Genomic DNA, 25566 nt, shown 5'->3' with positions numbered 1-25566 from the left:
GATTTGTAAATGAAAATCCATTATTTCATATATCTGCAGAATCTGAAACAAATAATTATATTAAAAATATGGAGTAGCAAATAATTATATTAAAGAAAATGGAGTAGCATTGTTTCACAAAAAACGGTGAAGTAATGTAACATTGTGGATGTTGCAATAAGAATTTTATGCCAGCGACAATAAAAACAATTAAAATCCCATAGTGGACGTTTGCATGGTGGACGTTTGGATAGAATGGCATTAACATAGAAATAAATGCAATTAAACTCTGATCAATTCGGCCTCGCATGGATGGCTGGAAATTGGTCTATATATAGACACAAGTACCTGGTTAACGCCATATTATCCCATCAGGTTCAGCTTCACCATATACTCGTGCACGAAATAATCCCATTCATAGGAATCAAAAATGGCTAGCCACTTTCTCCTTGTTGCCCTGGTGGCTTCAATCCTTCATGTGGCCTGCGCTACAACATCTACAACTTCCGTCAACTTGATAGCAGAAGTGACCACGACAGCGTACAATGTCCTAGAAAAAAACAACTTACCGCGTGGCCTTCTCCCCAATGGCGTGCGGTCATACACTCTTAATCCGGAAGGTAAATTTGAGGTGATCCTTCCTAGGTAGTGTGACTTCCCCATAACCTTCGGTGGCCAAGAGTTCAAGTTTCGTTTCGCCACCACAGTTGGTGGCGTCATCCGATCTGGATCCATCCATGAGGTGTACGGCGTGAGGGTGTAGATCAAGTTTGGGTGGCTTGGGTTAAGACAAGTTGATCGAGCCGGTGACCAGCTCAAGCTCCAAGTGCAGCAGTTCACACAATTATTTCCGGTCAGCGTCTTTTCCTTGAGCCCATCTTGCAGCTGAGGCTTCGATTGATCTAAGCACTTTGGAGTGCATTTCATTGCACCTTAATTTTCTATGTCCATGTACTCACGATAAACTTCTGTGTTCCTGAGGTGGGTAATTTGAGTGATTTTATAATAAAAGGTGAATTTTATGTCTTGTCCTGTGGACGAAAACTGCATGTAAAAGTTCAACAGCATTTGTAATCTCGTGCTCTTGAATTTATTAGATGAATCTCTGACACTTTAGATAGATGCAATTAGTCGATAGAAAACCAACCAATCTCAAATTGCCGAGCTTCAGTTTACTATGGGCCCTCTTTTCTGCAATGACATGGTGACCAGGTGACGTGTTGTGTCTTTCTCTCTCTCTTTCAAGGCCCTTAATGAAGAAAGAAAAATAAAGGAATAAATCCAATTTACCCCCCTAAACTTGTTAAGAAGTCTAAAATACCTCCCTGAACTACAAAACCAGACATATTACCCCCCTCAACTCTTAAAACCGTGCAAATCACCCCCTTACTGGTTTTCATGGTGGTTTTGCTGACGTCAACATGCGGGTCCCACACGTCAGCCCCTCTCTCTCCCACCCTCTCTCCTCTTTCCCCTCTCATCTCCCGATCTCCTCTCCACCGCCGCCGGTTCCAGCGCTCCTCTCGTCGGCGCGTGCCACCGTCCAGCTCTCCCTACCGCGTCCCACCAGTGCTGCCGTCGCCTTGCCATGGCCACCGCGATCCTCCGCTGCCGCCATGGTCGCCGCCGCGCATCTTCGCCTCGCTGTGGCGGAGCTCCGCGCACCCCTCCGCGTGGCAAGGAGGCGGCGGCGGCAGGCCAGATCTGGAAGCGCAGGCCGGAGGGGAGCCGCGAGCCTGCCTGGCCGGCGGCCGGAGCTCCGCTGCTGGGAGTCAGGGGCGCCGCCCCACCTGGACTTGCCTGGGGGCGTGGCCGGCCGAAGCCGGAGCTCCGCTGCCGGGAGGCAGGGGCACGCCCCGCCGCCCCACCTGGGACCTGCCTGGGGAGTGGTCGGAGCCTATCCGGTCGGAGGCCGGAGCTCCGCCGCCGGGAGGCAGGGGCGGGATCTTTGACTGTCCGCCGCCCCGCCTAGGCCCTGCCTGGGGGCCTGACCGGAGCTCCGCAGCCGGGAGGCCGGGGCCCGCCGCCCCGCCTGGGCCCTGCCTGGGTCATGGCTGGAGCTCTGCTGCCGGGAGGCCGGGGCCCGCCGCCCCACCTGGGCTCTGCCTGGGGCATGGCCGGAGCTCCGCCATGGGTAGGCAGGTGCGCCACCCGGGCCTGGGCCCTGCGGAGAAGACGAGGAGAGGAGAGAGCTGCGAAAAGGGAAAAGGAAAAAGAAAGAGAAATGAGAGAAAAATAAAAAAAAAGAAAAATGAAAAGGAGGAGAGAGGATTGAGAGGCTGACATGTGGGACCCAGATGCCGACGTCAGCTAAAACCACCCTGAAAACCAGTCAGGGGGGGGGTGAGTTGCACGGTTTTAGGAGTTGAGGGGGGTAATATGTCTGGTTTTGTAATTCAGGGGGGTATTTTAGACTTCTTGACAAGTTCGGGGGGTGGGTAAATTGGACTTGTTCCAAAAATAAATGAAGTTTACTATTCCACCTGAAACTGAATGTTTTCCAACGGAAATTGGAAAATATATACCATTCTGACAATACCGGATAATTACTCGTTTCGATAAGTACTTATACAACATTTACACAGGAACAAGGCTACATCAAGGATTCAAGGGAGCAAATACAGAGGCTCTTGTGAAGAAAAAGAATAATAATACAACACAGGCTCACTAGATGAGCAATGCTAATTGGCATTTCCTTTTTTTGCCAGACTGGTCTTCCTATACGAGTTACATTTTTTAGCCATTCCCTAAACTGTTATAGGTTACAACAGAGGTTGGCCTTTTACTGGTTCACAAGGTTGCACCTTGCAGCTTACTCCCTCTATCCCTTTTTACCAATTGTTTTTGGTGTGCGTGCCAAAAGTTTGACTCGATTTATAAAAAATAAGTGTAATATTTGTATCTCCAAATAAATTTATTAAAAAACTAGATGAAAAGATCTATCTAATGATATCAATTATGTATCATAAATATTAATATATTTTTATATAAAATTAATCAAATTTATTTCTCGGAAAACGAGAACGACAGTTATTTAGAGACGGAGGGAGTAGCTCTCAATTCTGCGTTCCCCCTCTGCAATCGCTCAACCTCAGCCTTAAGCGCAGCGTTGTTATTCCGTAAGCATTCAATTTCCCCTTCAAGTGTATTATTTTCTCCCCCTGAAAAAAGGAAGGCCAGAATAAAAATGCCAAAGTAAGAGAACTTGTTAGGTTGGCATTATTCTATTATAATTTAGCTAGGTTGCTTCTTGCTGATGTATGTCTCTTACATTCGCCTGCTGTTCAGTGACAGGTAAAGACGGGAATTGGCCAGTGTATGGTGCGCCAAGCAAGACCTCCCTAATGACTTCATGCGCCGCCAAGCTATCAATGCCCATGTTTTCGTAACTCCAAAATGCACCCAGTGTTCCCAAGAACCCTTCATGACATAGAAATGTAGTCTGGACTTCACCTTTGGACCTAGAAGCAAAGAACAAAGAGGTAAGGAACTAGACTAAGTGGACATGTAGCAAACATAGTCATGGCGCCGGATAGCAAATTTCAGTTAGTACAATAATATTTATCACATCTCCCTAGGAATGAAAATGATCAGATTTTTTTGAGGGGGAGTATGGCGGGCAAGTTGCGAGCCTGAACAATATATTATATGGAGAGGCAAATCACAAAGTACATCGGTCAGAAATGGCTAAAAGCAACATCGTTTATGCGGAAATGATTCCTAGTCAAGCACAGATTTCCATATTTGTGAAGTTAACCATTTAGTGGAGACTTCAATACCATGTTGAGAAAAATTGGGAAAAATCCAATTTACACCCTCCCAACTATTATAAAAGTCTAAATTTCAACCCGTAACTACAAAATCGGATAGCGAGGGTCATCCAACTGTTGAAATCAAGCAGATTTGGCGGCTTAGTGGTTTCAAAGTTGATTTTCCATTTTATGGAAATTTTAAAAATTCCAGTCTAAAGTAAAAACTGTAATTTATTTTAAATCAGAAAATATGAAACTAATACCAATTGTTTTCCTAAAAATGACACCTATTGGTACTCTACATGTTAGTTGTTTGGAACTAATTTGTTCCCTCCTAGTGTTTTCTTTTGCTTGTACTCACACATATTATTTACGAATAAATCAGATCCAAATAACTCAAAATAGAACACAAACAGATAGGTTACATTTGCGAATGACCCTCTAGCTAACTTGGTTAGATGGGTTCAAGTAGCACCTCCCTAGGTCTTGGGTTTGACTCCCCACTGTGTTGGGACATGTGGGTGGCGAGGGATCTGAAGCAAAGGCCATGCTTGGCTTTATGCTAATGCTGACAATGGTGACACCTTGGGCGGCATGTACCTCATTGGAGGCATCGTTGTGTAATCCCCAACCCAACGGTTTTCTCTGGTTGAAAAACCTTACATTGGCGTCGTTGTCAAACCTTGTTCCCTCCTTGGAGGCTTTGCAAAGGAGATCTCACACCCCTAGTGTTTTTTGCTGCGGTAGCAGAGTCTGTGGTGGTGGGTTGGTTAGCGACTACTAGTTTTGTTCCGATTGTTGGGCTGGTTGTCATTGTTGTGGTGGTGATTGGTGGCGATCCATGGGGGTCGGTGACAGCTTGGCAAGAGGCGGTCTATGTAGACTGGCGCTGAGGCAAGTCAGGCAACTACTCACGTATGCCTCTAACTACCTCTGCTTCAGTTGAGATAGCCAAGTGAAGGCGCCTCCTTGCAATCATTGTCGTTGTGGCGCAACAACGGTAGCACCTGGTTCTTCATTGGAGTTGTGATGTGTTTTAGAGGTCACCAATTATCATTGTGTGGCCATTTTTGTCGTGTGGAGGTGGCATTGTTGTGTGTTGTAATTGTGTTTTTTTTTTGTTTTCCTCCTTCTCTATTAATACATAGACGGGCAGTTAACCTGGTTGCTTCTCTTGAAAAAAAGATCAGAAGTGCTTGTAAATTATCACATTTATGGAAACAACCCCGTAAAGGGGATTTTTCATCTCCACTTTCATTCCTACTAAATCATAATCAAAATTCTTACCAATATTTTAGGGAACGAGAGATCTTGTCCATAGTCTTTTCATGACCACAGACATAAGCACCTGTGAAGAAAATTCGCTTTAGGCCTCAAAGATTAGCCACGAAGTAGGCTATCTAATAAGGCCAGGATAACTAATGGATGATAACTAGTAACCACATATCTGGAGAGAAGAATGCCTGTCCAATGTAGTAAGTGAAAGAATTCAATAGAGCAGCAGCAAGATCCTCCATTTTGTAGTCTGATAGTTTGCTTGAGTTCACTTTTCCAAAGCTAGCTGCAGTAGTGGATGCTGGAAGACCAATCTGACAAAGAGAAACAAGAACTAATGGACACACTGATAATTATTCATTACAATGTCACATTAGGCTAACAACTTAAAAGTATTGCAACACCAATTCTGCAAATATATAATATATTTTGAACTTATATGTAAGGATAATTGAATATTACACATAATGGTTCAAGAATTCTAAGCTAATGTGCTTGTGTTTTATTGCTTCCATGATATGTGCACCAAATACCTAAAACTAATCTTATAAAGGAAGCATTTATTAAACATCCATCTTTTAAAGAATGACAGTGGTATATCAGTATATGTACATAAATGCGAATAGGAAGCCTCTGATGTTTACTGTGCCCTGATGGATGGAAAGTGTTTAGTCCAACTAAGATGACTGTTCCGTGCACTTTCTCCAATGTAGTATTTTCGTATGTATTTTTTACTATGTATTTTTCTGATTTTCTTTTCCTGCTACAGAACAGAATAGATTACTTCCCAGGTCATCATTCAGCAGAGGCAGTGTGATTTTCGTGAAAAAGAATCTTAGAAACAAAAAGTAGAAGACAGCTGTTGCACATAAAAGGCCTCTTTTCTTAGAGGATATAGATAAGTACCTTTGGGTAACCTTCTTCACCATATATGTCTCCAACAGTCAAATTAACGGACAAATTATTGCCCCTCTGGCTCAACTCCAAGAATTCTTCATAACTAAAAGGAAAAGATTAATTATGTAACCAAATGAGAATCTCATACCAGTAACTGGATAGTTTTTTTTAAAATAAAGGATTACCAATCCGGCCTCTATGACGAGACATACACAGCCAAAAGAACTAGTTTGCAAAAGCTGGAAAAAGAAAAAAAGCACACCAGTCACTAGAGAGACTCCAAACTACTGCAAGCGATAGACCTGGAGAAAGTGTTCTTGGCGTGCTCCTCTCGCTGCAACTGCGCCCAGAAACGAAACCAGTATGTTCCCCTGAAGATGACCTGCAAAACCAAGTTAACTTTGATTTTGTTAAAATTTAAATCGTTTCGACATCTCCAAATCGCCCAGCATACAGCGGCAACCCCCACCCAGATGACCCTCCTAATCTTTTTAGATTGATTAGACAGCCAAGAATTAAATATATGGTGAATTGATCTAGGTGGCGTTAAACTATTAGCAAAAAAGATAATCCTCCAGACCAATCTTGCATAAGGACAGTCCAGGAAAAAATGTTGTATCTGGATAGTTGTACCTTGAACAGCCAGTCAAAAGCCTGGAAAGACCAAGAATAGTACCACCACCTAGATGGGATCCTATAATTCTTTCAAATTTCCCCTTACCAATTACCTGTTCATGAAATCATGTTGCTGTGAAAAAGACTTTTAAAAGCATGTTGCTGACACCAGCTGACTTGTGAAGAATATGATTACTGGAAAGAGAAGCAGTTTCAGTGTACCTCTATCATGCTGACACCTGATCCGATATTAACGAGAAGATAAGGAAATATATTGCCATCGTTCTCTTCATCTGATGATGTTCCATCAACAGGTGCTGCTGACTCGTGATGCGGCTCCTGTATCAATAAAAAAGCAGAGCAGTGAAAATACTATTTAGCTTGGCAAATAAAAATCCTTGTATGTAGAACCTACATACTGAAAAGGTTAATAAAAATATATAGATCAGACTGGTCAAGGTCAGCCCTCAAATCATGGTTTACTTAAGCATGCAACTTATAGTGCTGGTTTCTGGATAAAAGCATTTTCCTTATACATAAAGCAAGAGACTAAAACTTCATGTGAATAGGGAAACAATGATACAGATGCGCAGGATATCCTTGTTGAAACACCTTCTCCTTTGATTCCTCAACAGTAAGATTTTCAACACTGAGATCTCCATAACTCATCAGGGCACCAAGAGCTCCCAAATACCCCTCATGTCTCAAGAATACTGCTTGCATTTGGCTCTGTGACCTGATGATCCATACATATGTTTAGATTCTTGCCAGCCTAGAGTAACAGAAATCCTACCTAAAGTAGTTCTGAACGTAGAATCTTCATAATGATAAAGCTAGAGAATTCAGAGTCAGACACTGAAATATAGCATGCAGTTCCCCTTTTTTTTCTTATAACAAATGTATGTACAAAGCAAATGATTGCATGCGAAATGCTTACCAGAAATCAATTGCAAAAGAAATGTTTTCCATTGTGCTTTTATGTCCACGTATATATGATCCACCAAAGAAGACCCTTCGGAGGCCCAGGAGTGATGCAACAAGGAAAACAATCTGAATGACACATACCGTGAATTGATAACAACAATAAATATAACAGAAATAGATGAAAACCAAGATCGAGCAGTCTCTGACAGTGCTCCTATCTTGTTGGAGCTCATTTCACAAACTACTTCATATGTAAATCTTTCTATCGTTCCGTTTCACCCAATAGAAATAAGGCAGAAAACTTCCATTCTCTCCATTTAACTTTAGAAAGAGTTGTTCTCATACCATATTTTTCTTCAAAACAAGCAAATATCTAGATTGTTTCCTTCAATAAAATAAATCTTGGGTGTCACAGATGCAAATAGCTAATGAAGTAGCTGGCAGAATTTATTCCTTTTTGCTCAATGTTTTCATTTGGCAGAATTTATTCCTTTTTGCTCAATATTTTCATTTGAGAGTAAGAAGTTTAGAAGCACTGAAGCAGACAGTAAAAGGAAAGGAACTTGCCTGTGCAACGTTGTAGGTAAAGGCACTCAATAATGTGGATGTAAGGTCTTCAGGCTTATAATCTGTCAGCCTTTTTTGGAAATAATAACTTTCCCAAAGCTAGAAGCAAGAGTTGATGTTGAAAGTTCTTGTGTTGACACCCAAAATTGGCACGATTCAGGTTATCTGGACAATCTGGACAGACCGGTCAGACCTCTCATAGAAACCGGTCAGACCGGTCAGGAAAAGTTTGTCAAATTGTCAATTGGACTATACCATTACATAGATCTCGTCGAGACGATCAAAATGTATATATGGAACGTCCAATTTGGAGTCCGAACGAGGAAGTTATGCCTCCTGGAAGACCTGCACCCCGGTCGGTCAGACCGGTCTAGGGGCGGTCAGACCGGTCCAAAGACCAGTCAGACCGGTCCGAAACGCACAATCCGAATTAGGAGTTGTATTTTGACATAAGATTTGTTAGGGTTTCGACTCCTAATGGGTACAGACCCCCCACCCTATACATATGAAGGGCCACGGCCGATTGAGGGCAATCCCAATCAATTCACACAATTACCTGTACCTTTTATCCTACAAATCCTAACTTTTCCAACCCCATCTTCTGTTCTACGCTCATCTCTACGGCGTTCGATGGCGTTCTGAGTGGCCTGCCGACCTCAGAGCAACCCTAGCTCCATTAGCTCCGACGGGGTCCCTCCCGAATTCTCGGTTCTAGGTTTTCGCCGTCTTCCTAGAGCACCGGTCTGACCGGTCCGCTATACCGGTCTGACCGGTGAGCGCATAGCTGCCGGTGTTAATCGTTTTGACGATCTTGCTGCGCGTTCTAGCGCGTTCGAGTGTGTGACTAGATTTTGCGTCCACACCTTGTTGGCACATGTAAAAAATGAATCAATCAACCATCCATGAGGACTGATGCACAACGATGATAAAAGAAAAGATAGATAAGTCTCAACACAACAAAAGATATCTTGTGGAATAAAAGATGATAACAGACATTTCACAGCAACTAAGAAAGGAATATGCTAGAAAGAGTCTTCTCTCAAATTGGAGTTCTTTTTGTTGGAATATAAGTGAATTGCTCATCCCTCCCCGTCAGCTTAAGCTTTTGAGTTGAATTGGTTGGTGCATGAGGTCTCGAGTTCCCCATCAGCTTAAGCTTTTGGGTTGAACTGGTCGGTGCATGCAACTCAATACTTTTGATTATGATTAAAAGAACCATTAGATATCATTAGGGGAAATGTAGGCTTAAGAAAACTATTATAAAAAGATTCACATAAACTCCCATCTCTAGGTTTACATAAACTCAAGATAAAACTCCTAATAAAGCTACCAGAAGTCCTCTAATACATGAGATATCCCAAATATTAACACATGAACGCGATATGTTAGTTCTCGAAGATACACATGCATGCAAAATTGCAAATGCACAGACCAACCAATCTAGTCATCAGAAACATAGATGTATGTATGTCACCAATCATATGATAAGCAGTTATGATGTCTCCTTGGCCGCGCCGCCGCCGCTCGCCCGCCCGATCCGGGGTGGAGGAGGAGAGGGGAGGGCGCCGGATATGGCCTCCCCGCCGTCGCGTCCTACTGCCATGCCGTCGGATCCGGCCTCCTGGCCGCATTGCCACCGCTCGCCCGACGGATCCGGGGATGAGGAGGAGGGGGAGAGGGGATGGCGTCGGATCTGCCACCACCGGGGGCCCCGCGCGCGCCACCACGCCGTGCTGTGCCGCCGCTGCAGGCCTCCCCACCGCGGGTCGCGCTCCGTGCCGCCCCGCAGGCTCTGTGTCGTCGCCGCTGCAGGCCGCACAACAGAGACTGGCATCGGGCTTTGGAGGGAGAGAGGGAGAGAGAGAGAGAAAGAGAGAGAGAGAGAGAGAGAGAGAGAGAGAGAGAGAGAGAGAGAGAGAGAGAGAGAGAGAGGAGAGTGCAGAGGGGGAGGGGAGAGTGCAGAGGGGGAGAGGAGAGTGCGGCGAAGGGAGAGAGGAGAGTGCTGGGGCGTCGGGTGGGGAGAGAGGGGAGTGAGTGTTAGGGTTGGTCTGTTAACCCTAACTGGGCTCATACGGGCTTCGTATGAGCTTAGACCATTAACCGAGGCAGACCTTTATAAGGAGTCCGCCTCCGCAAATAGAGTATTAACCGGCGGACTTCTATAAGGCATTCGCCTCGGTTAACAGATATTGCGAGACGGTTTTCCATAACCGCCTCGGTAAATAAAAAGTGACCGCCCGGTTAATTCGGACCATTAACCGAGACGGTTATTTTTTCTGCCCGCCTCCGAGTCTTTTTCAAAGTGCCTCGGTTAATTATTTTTTTAGTAGCGTTTTCAGCGCGACACCTTGTTTGAACAAAACATGGGGGAGTCTCCTCCCGTGGTTGACTTTTATTAATGGCAACAAAAGTTTGATCATTAGAAAGTACTTACCAAGACAAATTCAAGTGACCACCTTTGACCTTTGCATCATAGTTCTTTATATTTTTAGACAAATCGGGGTCTTATACTTTGGGATGAGGGGACTGTTAAAGATTCTTATATTGGACTCGGAGTGGCAAATATAACCGAGAACCGAACCAAAAATACCAAGAACCGGAACTGAGGAAATTCGGTTCCCGGTTCTAAGGAATAAAAAATTACTCAGTTTCTTCGGATCTTACTCTCGGTTAACGGAAGGAACCGAACCCATATCAAATTTAGCCCAGCTAGCCTAGCCTAGCCAAGGCCCAATACGAACCAACTACAAACCCTAGCTACTAATTCCCCCCAGCAGACTCCCGTTCCTAGCCGCCATTCCACTCCCTGTCTCCCCAGACGCCAGCACCCAGGCAGCCACCCCACCCCACCTCGGCAGCTCGACCAGCCCGTCGGCCCCGCTGTCTCTTGGCCCCGGCCTCGCCCCGCAAGGCCTTACACCCGCTCCCCATGGCTGTCGCCCTCTTGGCACCCAGCCCGCACCTCCCCCCCCCTCGGTCCCTCCTTCCTAACATGTGCGGCCGCAGGAGCAATGACAGCAGCGTACACAGAAGGTTGCAGCAGTGGCGGAAGGGCGCGGTGGCAGCGGATCAACAGCGTGGTGGTGGAGGGCGTGGTGGCGGCGGAAGGGTGCAATGGCAGCAGATCGATGGCGCCATGGCGGAGGAATGGCGGCGGCGGATCGACAGCGTTGGCCATGGATCAACGGCGGCAGGCCGCGAAACACCGTGCCAGCCTCGGATCAACGACACTGGCCCGCGGGATGGCATGGTGGCGGCGCCCTCTCCACTGGTGAACTCGTTTCGGAACCAAAACTGAACTACCTCGGTTCCTATTTCTGGAAAGAACCGATCATTCCCTGATTCTTAAGTACCGAACTTGTATAGGAACCGAGGAACAGAACTGATCGGTTCGGGAGGAACTGAATGCCCAGGCCTATATTGGACACTTCATCTCTCATGGGTTTTTTGAGAATAACATGATATTGTTTTATATATCTTATAAGTAGAGTGTAGAATATTAGGTGTAGAATATCAACCCACCTTCTATTACTAGCAAAGATAATCGTCAAAATACTGAACTAAATTTACCAAGTTACTGAACATTGTTTAGTAATAGCCGCTGGTTACTGAACTACTGGAAATTCAATTTTAAGTACTTCTGCTCAGTATAGTTATTGGTATAGAATAAACTGCTACACATAGGTACACTACGGGATTTAGGTTATTTGCCGTGTGCCAGAGGCACGCTGGGAAGCAAAGCCATCTTTGTCGTGTGCTTTCTTCCGAGCACACAACAAAGTTTTTTTGTGTGTATTTTTGACACTAGGCAAAAATATGAATGAGAAATAAAAAAAATCCACCCCATCGCTGGCCGCACCCCCGCCGCCGGCGGCCACTGCCACCACCAGTCTCACCACCGCCGTTGCCACCATGTCCCCCACCGGAGATGGAGGGGGGGGGGGGGGCGCCACCATGCTTGCCGCCGCCGAGGAAGAGGAGGTTGTACTCCTCTTTATGCGCTGCCACCGTACCTAGCCTTGCCGCTGCTCCTCACTGCCTGTGAGGGGCGAGCGGAGGGGGAGGGGAGGGGAGACAAAAGAGGGCCCCGCCGGCCTGGCCCCTGTCCATGTGTCATGGCTAGGAGGGGCAGCGAGGGCGGGGGCATGGCGTCATGGAGGGACGGCGTCGTGGAGGGGCTGGAGATGCAGCGTCGTGGAGGGGCGGCATGATGTGGAGGGAGCAGGGGCCCCGCAGGGCCTCGCGTCGCGGGGCTGTCGGAGATGCTTTGATTTGTAAGGAGCGTACATGACAACTTGTGCAAAACCTTCTCACGTATGAAATCGTGATATCATGACAAATTTTATGATTTTCATACTTCATTTGCATTTTATAGAATTTTAAAATAGTTCGGCCACACGTTTATAGTCATAGTTCGTGAGCAAGATCTAGGAAATTTCTTTCCATTTCATGGATACAGCCTCACATTGGGCTCCATGATGTGAATATCATTTTTTGATTCAATTATATTCCATTATTGAAGATACTTGCAGTTCAAATTTAACTTATTTTCAAGAAATCTTTTTTATGAAATAAAATAGTTAAATGTAGCAAAAAGATCGAGAAAACACCAAAACTTAACATAGACTACCACGTATAGTACCAGAAAAAGTTGAAAGGGCAGAATCAATAGTTTTTCAAAATATTTACCGTGTGCTTAACCTGAGGCACACGACAAAGAAACAATACAAACGGCAAAAATTCGATTTTTGGAAAATAGAGTACTTTGCCATGTGTTATGTAGTTGCCGTCTATCTTCTTGGCCCGCACGCCGTGTGTTTCCTACATGGCACACGACAAACACTCTAGTGCACATGATAAAGACGTAGGCACACGGCAACTGTGCCATTTCTGGTAGTGTTATATATATAACCTTTTTTTTCCAAAGGGCCTCCATAATATCTCGTGACCTACCTCGCACTGGCAGATCTTGTTCCGTTACGATTGGCAACAACCCTTGGGATGCATGCGGCTCGGCAACAGAATCCCGGCGCCATGTGGAAACTACTCCGGATTCTGATGTGCGCGTCCACGCGTTTGTCGTGTGGAGTTTCCGGATGGCCCACGAGCCAGGCACGTCGGCCCGCGAGCCGCAGCTCCTGGCGGCGGCGGCGGCAGCGGCGGCGGACGATGGGTGCTGGCAATGGCAGGGCCCCGCCGCGGCGGAGACGAAGCGGCTGCTGCGCCTCGCCGGCCCGATGATCGCCAGCTGCTTCCTGCAGAACGCCGTGAACATAATGTCCCTCATGTTCGTCGGCCACCTCGGCAAGCTGAACCTCGCCGGCGCCTCCCTCGCCATCTCCATCACCAGCGCCACCGGCCTCAACATCATCACTGGCATGGCGACGGCGCTGGACACCCTCTGCGGCCAGGCGTTCGGCGCGCGGCAGTACCACCTGCTCGGCGTCTACAAGCAGCGCGCCATGGTGGTGATCGGGCTCGCCTGCGTCCCCTTCGCCCTCGTCTGGGCCTGCACCGGCCGGATCCTGGCGCTCCTCGGCCAGGACCGCGCCGTCGCCGCCGAAGCCGGCGCCTACGCGCGGTGGCTCATCCCCTCCATCTTCGTGAGCGTGGCGCTGCAGTGCCACATCCGTTTCCTGCAGACGCAGAGCCTCGTCATGCCCGTCATGGCGAGCTCCGGCGCCGCCACGCTCTGCCACACCGCCATGTGCTGGGTGCTCGTGTACAAGGCCGGCATGGGGAGCAAGGGCGCCGCGATCAGCAACGCCATCTCCTACGCCATCAACCTGGTGATCCTGGCCGCGTACATCAGGCTGTCGAGCGCCTGCGAGCGGACATGGAACGGCTTCTCCGTCGAGGCGTTTAAGGAGCTGCGGCCTTTCGCCGCTCTCGCCGTGCCGTCTGGGTTCATGATATGGTAAGATGATGATCCGGCGACTCTCCAGGAATAATCCTGGATCTGAGCTACCTTTTCTATGATTTGGACGAGGGACACACCTGGTGACAATGGTATTGATGGTGCATCACCAAGCATCCCTTTGATATATAGAAATAGAAACAATGTCTGATAGATCCAAACAATGTCTGAAGTCTGAAACTCTGAATGTCTGATCGATAGATCCTTTCTTGGTTGCAGCTTGGAGTTTTGGGCTTTCGAGGTCATTGTGCTGCTGTCTGGTCTTCTGCCGAATCCTCAGCTACAGACTTCAGTGCTGTCAATTTGGTATGGCCACATGTACATCAAGTCATCAACCTGCTGCAGGAAAAGGAAAAAAAAGAGAAAGACACTGCACGCTTCCATCTAGCAGCTAACCAACTGATGCATGTTCTTGGATCAATTCTGCAGCCTTAACAGTACGATTCTGCTATTCATGATACCATTGGGGCTTAATTTCTCCGTTAGGTGACTGGCTGCCTGTCCCAATTACAAGCATTACTTTCCTGTCATTTGGATCTATCGGCCCATGCATCGTCTTGTTCTTCATTTTCCTGCAGCACGCGTGTTTCGAACGAACTTGGTGCTGGGCAGCCTCAGGCAGCAAAGTTGGCTGCGAGGGTAGTCATGTGCATGGCCTTATCTTCAGGGTTCGTCATGACCTTGGCCATGGCCCTGCTACGCAACGTTTGGGGACACATGTACAGCAGTGATCGTGAGGTCGTGGCATACTTTGCCAAGATGCTGCCGGTTGTTGGGATATCTTTCTTCATGGATAGCATTCACGGCACTCTCTCAGGTGGCCGGCCAAATCTGATACTAGTACTAGCTGAATACTCACTTCATCAGGAGTAATTTTGGGGGATCCGAGTAGTAATCTTGTGTGTTTCAACTTCCCAGGCGTGCTCACAGGCTGCGGCAAGCAAAAGTTTGGCGCAGCCATTAATCTCGGCGCATTCTACTTGGTAGGCATTCCAATGGCCTCGGTGCTTGCGTTTGTCTTGCATATGAATGGGAAGGTATGTATGTCTTTGCTCAACATCTCATCTGCAAACTTAGCTTAAGAACTTCTTCCAAAATGTATTGACATTACTAAAACAGTACAAATGGTCATCACCAACAGCTCAAAAGTATTAATTTCCACCACTGATAATTATCCGTGATTGATCAAGATTTGAAAAAGAGGGCTAAAATTTCCCGACAGACAGCAACCACAATTAGCAAATGAAAGAACCTTCTAGACTAAGGCCGCAGCATGCTACTCACCTCAATTTACAAACCACAGATTCTTTATGATTCGAGCTAATGACCTCGCATAATCCCTAGTATCATCGCTGATATATGTAATTGCCAATAGTAATGGGAGCTTGATGCTCGTAGCCTAAAAGGGGGCTGAATTGGGCAACTTAAAATCTTAACCTATGGCTCCAACTAATTTGCACAACAAATTAAATTATTGCTGCAACTATGATTCTTCTAGTGTGAAACCCTCATCCCAAAAGAGTTTTGCAACCTATAGCTAATCTTAGCTTGATTTATACTAAGAAAATAAAGGCACTCAAGTAGTTGCAAGTATAAAATTCGGAAGCTTAAATAGGGATGAGAGAAATCAAACTCTTGACACGAGATTTATCCCATGGTTCGATTATGCACAAAGCCACTCCTACTCAATGTTGTTGAAGCACTCACTAAGAGTACGTCTTCCCGGTAATCAATTATCTTCTGGGACTCTTCTTGACTTCGCCGCCAAGGCTATGTCAAGTCACCATGGTCACCTTAATCCCGCTTTCTACTAAGGAGCTTCTCCATGAAGAATGGGGGTCTCCACGTCCCCCGCACAAAATCGTCGATGCCGCTCCACATCAAGCCACAGGTTCGAACACATGCCGGCGAGCCACCAAGACTTCAAGGAGGTCGGCGCACCGAGATACAAGTTGGTTCACTTCAAGAACCATCTCACAAGGTTCAACACCTTGCTTACTCACTCTCTCAAGAGCTAATCCTAGCACTAACACTCTCAAAAGTGTGTTAAGGACTAAAGATGTGATCACTAAGTAATTGGATGGCTTGGAGGTGTTCTTCAATGTGTATGAGACTTCTCTCAACACCATCAAACTCAAAATGGCCGAGGGATGGCATATATAGGCCACCAAATCCATAGAGACATTGCTAGCCGTTATGCCTTTTTTTTACGTAGGCATCGGTTAAACCGGTGGGTACCATGAGTTTAACCGGTCACACACAGGCCAAAACTAGCCGTTGAATCCTCTGACATGCTCTGTTGCTGACTCAGCAGTCATCAATTAATCCGATGTATTACACCAATGCCTCGTCGATTCATCCGGTGCTGAAGACTTGGCTCCTTGCTGCTTTACATGCTCTCTGAGTAATAGTATGGTGAATGCACCGATGCATGTCTTGGATCCATCAGCTAAACTAGTACAGTTAAGTTTTATTGACTTGTTTCCATTTGCACTGAAAATTGCACCGATGACTGTATGTCGGTTTAACCGATGGGTGCCGGTTTGACCGATGGCTATGCGTCAGTTTAACCGGTGCAGCTAATTCTGCTGACACTTGATCAAATCATCGCAGCGGTGGGTGTCTCTGGTTTTTCAGTATGTCTTGGGTATCTCTACGGTGAATTGGACACATTTGATTATCCATGGGACCTAAAAATCCTACAAATATGATCTCACAAACTTGTTAGTCTCATTGATTATGTTGTCATACAATCACCAAAATCACAAACAATGCTCTAATGGGGCCATGTTCCTTACAGAGCTTTATTCTTTTTGACATAGGTTGGTCCAAATTTTTTTTTGACTATGCATCTAAATGACTTCAACTAAAAAGTTATCAACTACATAGATCTTGCCAATCAATGGTTACAATATTCATATAGAAGTTTCTTCATCCTACTAATAAATCTGAACATTTCAAGGGTATATATAATACCTGTTTTTTTGGAGCCGTGGAAGATACCATCTCACATATTTTATTTCAAACCATGGCAATAATCCCATATTATCCAAGGTTCCAAGTCACAAGGTTCGTCTTAGATAGTTCTTAACTTGAGCTGTTAAAAATAACACAATATCATTCTGTTCCAAGAACCCCCGAGAGATGAAGTGTATTTTTGCAATGCTCCTTTGGTTCCAAAGTATAGGACATGCACACTTGAAAATTCAAAGTAACAATCTTCGGACACCAGTTTGCTCCAAAGAATATGCTACAAAAGTGGTTAAATTAAAAAAATATTTAGAAATGCCTTCTAGTGATGCAACTTTTGTTGATATGAAGGAAATCAGCGGTCAAAAACTGATTTTGAAGAGTGTAATGTGCTTCTAACAGGGCCTTTGGCTCGGCCTCGTCTGCGGCAGCCTCATCAAGGTTCTACTGTTCGCATCTATTGCGTGGTTCACAGACTGGAACAAGGAAGTAAGTAGAGTACATCATGAACGTTCTATCACCATGCTGCTCGATCTAGACTAGCCAGGGTGATATATTCTCATTTGTGTTCCAATTTCAGGCAGTCAAGGCAAAGGACAGGGTTTTCGGCTCATCTCTACCAGTGTCATGAAACTTGAAGCACCACGGTAATTGTCGTAGCCAACTGTAAAGCATACATGGCATTGTGGCAAAAAAAAATGTGGCTTTTGTTGTAACAATGAAACCATGCCAACTGCTTTTAACTACCACTTCTGGTTTGTTTGAAGGACATGTCTGCATTACATTTAACATAGATCCTCCAATCCTATACCAGTATTTCTCATTTTCCGACGGGTTGGGCTATATACGAGCATTTATCATTTTCCGATTATTTCACTTTCATTTGCTTCTTCCTTCTAATTCTCTTTCTCTCTATAAATATTTATTTGTTTCCTCTTCCTTTCCTTTTTATTTTTCCTTTAAAACCTTCTTAGATATTCTTAATTCATCCTTTCTTCATAATTGAATACCATATACTATACTGTTCAAGTGGGCCATCGTACTAGTAACTGAATTCTTTGGTTGTTCTTTAAAACGCTCACAATCAATAAATGTCCCAGTGAATGAAAACTGAACTAATTAAGGCTGCCACTAAGGCCAGACATGCAAATTTCTTTTTTTTTTTGATCGTTGGTTGTCTTGGAAAAAATTTATATGATTATGTGTGTATTGAGGCCAGATGTATATGATAAAAATGACCTAAGAGAATAGACAATGATCTTTTTTTCAGAGGAATATATAATAGATCAAAAGGTAAAGGATCAACAAAAGCAAGTGCGTCACCTGCTATTGTTCATTGATGGGTCTGTCTGGCACACGGATGGTTCGTTGCAGGAGGCCTAGGTGGTCACGCATGCATATATACCAAATCGTACGGCCTCGCGAACAGCTGTTGATGAGTACCGCAACTACAAAAACATTCTTACCAACATTCTGATTTTTCTAAAATGGATCAAAATGTAACTCATTGTTACAAATAGAGCGGTGTTACTGTAGCAATCGACCCGTCTCTACATGTAGTCGCTGATTTATTATGTCATTTCTTTATTCACGGAGTGATCAACCTAAGAGCACACTTTTAATAAAGATCACAAATTAGCAACGGAACCTCAATATCTTGTCTTCATGAGTGGGACAACCAGCAACACCATGCCTCCTCTAGTAGCGTTGGTAATAAATAGAAGAAAAAAATATGCATTCGAGTTTCAATTTTCAATGTACTATAATGATGATATATGTGTGTATGCTATTTTTATATAATTTAATTTTGTATGTGTAATTACTTATATTTATAAAACATATTTCACGTCAATCGCTACGACATTTGATCAAGGACTAGCTTGATAGCTTAAAATTATATAAATTCAAATTTTAAAAAATAGCAGAAAATATATTTGAAAAATTTAAATTCAAATCTGTGAATTTTTTTAGTGGGTTGGGCATTTCTAGGAGCAGGTGAGGGTCTCACCCGCCCCTACAAATCTGTTTTTAGGGGCGGGTAGGGATGTCACCCACCCCTGAAAATGGAGTTGTAGGAATGGGGTCAGGGGATCCGTCGCTACAAATGTATTTTTAGAGACGGTCTTGTCCGTCCCTACAAATAGCATTTGTAGCAGCGAAAACTAGAAAAATACATTTTTACCTGTCCCTAAAAACATGCTTTCATAATAGTGTACCTATGCAGCCCCAGTCTCAATTCCATATATTAATATAATGTTTCATACAACATCGATACTTGTCTCTTGCAACATGGGTCGGAGCGTTCGATTTTTCTGCACGTCGGACATCCTGTTCTTAGTACAAGTTAACCAGAAAGTAACTAAGAACAAGAACAAAGCACACGCGAAGCTGACGTGGAAACTTATTGCGTTGGGCCATTGGTATCGTCCTACGAGAACCGAGGACGAAGGCTGGCAGCAGAAGAGAACATCTGGAAGTGAAGGACACAGCCGCCAAGGACGACACGTGCCACTAGAGGAAGAAGAACGAAGGGAGGCAAGCCACACATCACATCGATCCATGGTGGCCGCCGCGACTGGACGGCATATCCACCACCACGAGCAGCTGAGGCGGGAGATGCTCATCATCGACACGGATCCCGGCGTCGGTGCGCACCTTCTCCTTCATCCATCCCCTTCATCAGTTTCTTCGATTCAATTATTCAACCAACAGCTTCCTCCTTGGTTTTCTTTACTTACTCGTCGCAAGCAACGAACATGGTTATTAGTACATGCACAGCACAGGCACAATCAACAACTAATGCCCTGGATGCTTTATGACTACTGAGCCCTACTGTCATTGTTAGCCTGCTATATTGGCTTAATTTCCGCCCCTTTCTCCTCCGTTCTTGTTTGCATATTGGGGTGCAAAGAGGTGATCCTTAGGTGCACCTCCAATCCTCTTTAGTTCAAAATTTTGTACTACTTCTCCAAAGTGATATTCTATTTTGAAAAATTAGTATAAAACTTTTAAACTAAAGAGGGTTCGAGGTGCACCTAAGTGATACCAATTTTCAACCCTATTTGCATATATGCTTAAGGTAATGCGTGATCTGATTTCAGATGATAGCGTGGCGATCATGGCATTCCAGTCGCCAGGGGCGGTGCAGGTGCTAGGGCTCACCACCATCTTCGGCAACTGCACAATGGAGCGCGCCACCAGGAACGCACTAATACTGGCAAGCATATAGCAGATAATCATGGCAAATTCTCCCCACTTGGTTTCCTCATCCTTACTAACACTAGCACTTTTGCTTCATCTCTTAAACTGCAGTGCGAGAAGGCAGGTCATCCTGAGATTCCAGCAGCAGAGGGAAGCTCTGAGCCTCTCAAGGTATTGTTTACAGTCATACGACCTGTTCCGCATTTTGCCTGAACATTCCTCAGGAGCAGAAGCTGAATCAGGGAATTATGTGGCTATTCTGGTGGCGCTGTTAATTATACTGTTCTTTGTCCAACACCTGAGTGAAAAATTATTGGAAACTAGACACTATTATAATGCGTAAAGTCCTCTTCAGATTGTTCACAGTTGAAATAAATCATTTTGTATTGTGAATAGGGAGGAAAGCCGCATGTTGCCGACTTTGTTCATGGATCAGATGGTCTTGGGAACATAGAGCTTCCTGATCCAAGTATCAAGAAAGTTGAGCAGCGAGCCGATGAGTTTGTGGTTGACAAGGTCTCATAGTTTCCTGGAGAGGTCTCTGTACTTGCCTTGGGACCTCTGACAAACATAGCATTGGTACACTCTTTTCTCTGACAGCGTGGTGTTTCAATGTTAGTTGTACGGTACATATGACTAGGTGCTGACTCTGGTGATTATGCTACAATGTTTCTCAGGCCATCAAGAGAGATCCCTCCTTTGTGAAAAATGTTAAGAGGATTGTTGTGCTAGGTGGAGCTTTCTCTGCGGCAGGAAACGTCACCCCTGCAGCTGAAGCAAATGTAGTGCCAACTATGCCGGCTTGCTACAAGAAATTTGTTTGGACAGTATAATCTGTGGACCTAATGCTACTCTCTGCAGATCTACAACGACCCGGACGCTGCCGATTTAGTTTTCACTTGTGGTGGAGACATCTACGTGGTTGGCCTCAACAATAACAATGCAAGTCATTTTTACAGGTCCTATATATGCCTTCCCTGAACTCTGAAAGCAATGCAATGACCGCTTTCGTTTCAGTCTGACGACATATCCATTTTTCCCAGAGCTTGTTCAACTCACCATATGTGAACCACTGAACTTTCTGCATGCTACATGCAGATGAGGATCTCCTGGAGCTAAGGAACTCGGAAGGGAGGCACACGCACAGTTCCTTTGCGACGTATGCAGATTCTACTTGGACTGGCATGCACACCAAGTCCTACGGCGTTCCTGGTATGCTGAAAGCCTGAAACTATCCATCAATCTCTCCTTCGGATTCGGAGCGGTTGCATTGTTCCATCATCAGCTCATGCTCCTACGTTTGGCCCAGTGGTTTACCTCCACGATCCGGTGAGCTTCGCCACTCTGGTTCGGCCGGATTTGTTCAAGTTTAGGAAGGGCGTGGTGAGGGTGGAGACCCAAGGCATGGGACTGAAGAAGTAATAATAAGCACAACCATTTTAGAATCTGGTTACTCACCTTGTGTGGTTCAAGATCATCACTTGCTGCTGCATCATACGTACTCCGTATAATCGGTGCAGGTGGGATTCAGAGAACCCGTGGACTACTGGCTACTCTCCCATTTCGGTCGCCTGGTCGGTCGATGCGCCCAAGGTGGTCGAGTTTGTGAAGGACCTCATCACCAAAAAGTGACAAATTATGACCCATTTAATTTAATAATGTGGACTCCAATTTGCGTGACAAAACCTTTACTTTAATTATTCCAAGCCTGCTTATAATAATGTATATATAGTATATTGTACAAACCTTTCTGAGTAATAAAGTGCTCGCTTATCCTCGCAAAAAAATGTATATATAGTACGTACAAGATTGTTGAGCTTAAGTAAAGCTGTTGCTAATGAACCGCTTGAGCATGCATGCGTTTGTGGTAGCAGCTGTATTTTGACCATAAGAAATGACTGGGATCAGCAAGACTATATATGCACTACTGGACTTCTGTACTTTGCCGAGTGCCAGAAACACTCGGGCAAAGCCCAGAAAACACTCGGCAACAAGTTTGCCGAGTGTGGCTCGCGGCGAAGCGCACACGGCTTTTTATTTCTCGGCGAAGCAAGCTTTGCCGAGTGCCATTTCTCAGGCACTCGGCAAAACATTGCCGTGTGCCAGGTCGTACTCGGCAACCAAGTGTCAACGGGACGGTACTCCGGGCAACGGGACGGGGAACGACATGAAACGGGCGAAACAGGACGGGCGAAAGGGGGTGGGAACGGGGGACTTTGCCGAGTGCCCTCAGGAAAGCACTCGGCGAAGTTTGGAGCTTTGCCGAGTGCCACACGTCTGGCACTCGACAAAGTTTAAGTCGTTGTAGAGTGCTGCCAGTGCGGCACTCGGCGAAGTTTTGAACTTTGCCGAGTGCCAGACATGTGGCACTCGGCAAACTTCAAAACTTCGCCGAGTGTCTATGCAATGGCACTCAGCAAAGCCTTTTTTCAGAAAATAGGAAAATGGTCGCTTTTGCCGAGTGTCTGGATAATAACACTCGGCAAAGCTTGCTGTTTTTTTTGTATTTTCTTCTGATTATGTAATAACCACATCCATCACAAATATAGCATATATACATCCCAGGCAGTTAATAAAGCATATATAAGGCACATCCATCACAAATATTGTATAATAGCACAAATATCTCACGGTACATAGCACGTATATCACAAATAGCACAAGTCCAACATCGAAGCCATAAGTGTAATGTTCAACAAGCACAAGTCCAACAAATTAAACAAGCCTAGTCCAAGCACAAGTCTGTAGAACAAATACTATAAAGAACTCTAAATCAGCTAGGTGGCCACTGCGACGCCGGTGAATGCTCGTCCGGAGGCTCATTTGACCCCCCCAATCGATTGAATCTGCAAAAATAAATGGACATAGGATTACATTTCTAAGACAATATATATGCGCAAGCAAGTAAATAGATTCATACTCACAGGAGTTCCTGTAGCGCCAGGTGTAGGAAAGATAGAAGGAAAGCCTATCTGTGGCAGCGGTGGTGGAGGCCAGGGCACCATTGGCGGCGGTCGATAGTTGATCGACGCACCAAGACCTTCGAGGTAGGAGAACATGGTCTGCATCTATTGTTGCGCGACCTGTCGCTCAGCAAGAAGCGCCTGCTCCATCCTCTGCCGCTCATGCATCCGCTCTTGATGCCACCTGCGCTCTTGTTCCTGCCTTAGCGTCCGCTCCTCCTCCCGCCTCTTCGTCTCTTCGTCCATCCGGGCCTATAAGATTTCACTCAAATGTTACAATGCGAACAAAAGATAACTAAAAGCAATGAATGACAAATGGAGCAGAAATAACATGGATTGCATGCACGCTGGCCACTGAAGTCTCAGGCCGTGGGCGTATTGGCGGGGTCGAGTTGGTAACAAGGCTGTTGGCGATCCAGTAACAGTCGTGCTTCTTCCCTCCTCCTGCCCTCACGATGGCTTCTCCAGAAAGGGGCTGGGTGGCCGGATCCCATGTGTCCCCATGGAGTGACTTTCCCATCTCTGTGTACTCAGTGATGCGCGTGTGGACTCTCGGGTTGTTGTAGGCCTCGGGTGGATCCGCCGGGTTGTAGGAGACATCGGATGTCGCCCTGCCCTTGTGAGCCATGTAGTATGCCATGAACTCATTGCATTCCTGATCTTCATGTGACGACGACTGCAAGCAAAGCGAAATAATACAATGATTAGTGAGAAATGTAGAACTTAGAGTTTGAAAGTACGAAAAAGTGTAATGATTTACCCAAACCTCCTTGTACGCGGGAAGGCCTCGGCTGCCCTGATGGTGTGGCGCACCTTGCATCAACAAGCGGCGCTCCCGGCATAAGTTGTGCCTCTGAATCCACTCCTCGCTGAGCCACTTGTCCACCATCATCTCCTAGCACGCGCCCTTGCCGGCGCACCAGTTCGGAGGCACCTACACGTAATGGAAGCAAAGTGGATGACATTTCCCAAAATGAAATTCAAAAGAAATGAGTAGTGATTTCGTCATTTACCCTCAAGTATTGTTCCTGCGTGAGGAACATATTCCTTGCTACGTCCTTGCCGACCTTCCTTTTCTTCACATCGGCGCAGTAGGTAATTACGGCCTGAACACGTGCCTCGTAGTGCATGTCCTTCACTAGTTTGCGACATGCTGTGTCAGCCACCTGAGCCGCCATAGCCTCATATCCTGGCTCGCACCTGTAGAAATCCTGCATATAGACTCGATAATTGCAGTCAATATTTCAAGAGTTTCAAATATATGGTAACTATTGACCAATGTAGTGCGAGGACTTACACAGAATTCTCCCAGCAGCCGCCTCGCCTTGTTGCCGAAACACCTCCCTTCCCGATCTTCTGCATCTGGGATGGCAATGTAGTGGTCCCACGTGTATGCTGGTTCTAGGACCCCGGCATGCATCACCAGCCCAGGGAAGAGCTCCCTGCATAGGGCTCCCAGGATGTCATTGGGCTTCCGATTGTGGGCACCCGCCAGCACGCGCACCCAATACCTGCAAAAGTGTATAGCATAAAGTATTAGTGTCTTGTCATTTTGAACATATGAATTGACAAAATAAATGTCATTGTGTATAACATAAAGTATTACCTGTCCCCTACTGGTCGAATCATCGGGCGACTCGCAAGAGGTATCGGCCGCTGCGGCAGTTGCGACGGTCCTCGCAACCACACCGCCCTCGTATCTCCTGCTGCCGCCGCCTCCTTCTCCTGTCTCGACTCCTCCTGCTCCTCATCCTCCCGCTCCTGCTCCTCCTGCTCCCGCTCCTCCTCCGCCGCTGCCGCCGCCGGCGGCTCCTCTGGAGAAGGTGTCCTCTCCCTCCTGCTCCTTCTCATCCTCCCCTAGCCTCCACCACTTGTCTTACCTCCTCTCGTTCTCCCTGGCCCTCGTCCCCAACGCCTCCTGGACCCTTCTGAGGCCTTGGACCCCTCTGCTGCATTGGACCTCTCAGGAGCCTCTTGCCCTCCACCACTACTCTTGGACAAGGAGCTCAGGAAACTCATCTTGCCACCACCTGGCATTTCGAATCAATAACCTACAATGATAATAGTGAACAAATCAGCAAAAATGAACAATATGTACTTAGCAAATTATACAAAATAAACAATATATATATATACAAATATGCAAAATCAGTCCATAGAATTAAACAATTCAGTTCATAGCAAATTATGCAAAAATATGCAAAATTAAACAATATATACATAGAATTAAATAATTTGGTTATTACATGTATTAGAAATAGTCATCATGATCGGGATTAGCTAGATCATAATCCTCATCATCACTATTAGGCTTCTCGACATAATCAGCATTATCCAAAGGAGGAATGTCATCTTCACTGTCTCTGCCCAAACGCAGCCGCTCGAGTAATTCTAAGTCATGAGCATTTTCAACCTCATCTCCATCTTCCTCGTCAGCAACCCTTGCATTGTCCACTTTCATTCCTATCACGTTACTTAAGTCTATCTCGAAACTCCCTTCTAGTCC

General features: G+C 45.6%; 2 protein-coding genes and 1 pseudogene across 2 annotated transcripts; 2 read left to right on the top strand and 1 right to left on the bottom strand.

The window, feature by feature from the left end:
• Positions 1–3259: 3259 nt before the first annotated feature.
• LOC120711752 (pantothenate kinase 1-like) lies at positions 3260–7676 on the bottom strand (the record flags this gene model as incomplete). Its single annotated transcript, XM_039997378.1, has 7 exons — positions 3260–3440; positions 5019–5320; positions 5913–6006; positions 6537–6631; positions 6741–6857; positions 7131–7254; positions 7456–7676. Coding segments are annotated over 6 exons (822 nt in total), but the record flags the coding sequence as incomplete, so codon positions are not given.
• A 5533-nt stretch (positions 7677–13209) lies between these two features.
• Positions 13210–17739, top strand: LOC120711751 (protein DETOXIFICATION 16-like). The gene is made up of 7 exons (XM_039997377.1): positions 13210–13926; positions 14146–14232; positions 14356–14412; positions 14505–14743; positions 14845–14963; positions 17299–17385; positions 17477–17739. Exons 1-7 carry the CDS (start codon positions 13247–13249, stop codon positions 17525–17527), a joined length of 1320 nt encoding a protein of 439 aa, XP_039853311.1. The 5' UTR covers positions 13210–13246; the 3' UTR covers positions 17528–17739.
• Positions 17740–19455: 1716 nt separating this feature from the next.
• On the top strand, positions 19456–21729 carry LOC120713233 (annotated as a pseudogene).
• The last annotated feature ends 3837 nt before the right edge of the window (positions 21730–25566 follow it).

The sequence above is a fragment of the Panicum virgatum genome, chromosome 6K, assembly GCF_016808335.1.
Source record: "Panicum virgatum strain AP13 chromosome 6K, P.virgatum_v5, whole genome shotgun sequence".
Classification (NCBI taxonomy): domain Eukaryota; kingdom Viridiplantae; phylum Streptophyta; class Magnoliopsida; order Poales; family Poaceae; genus Panicum; species Panicum virgatum.
This window is presented reverse-complemented; position numbering and strand designations above follow the sequence as displayed.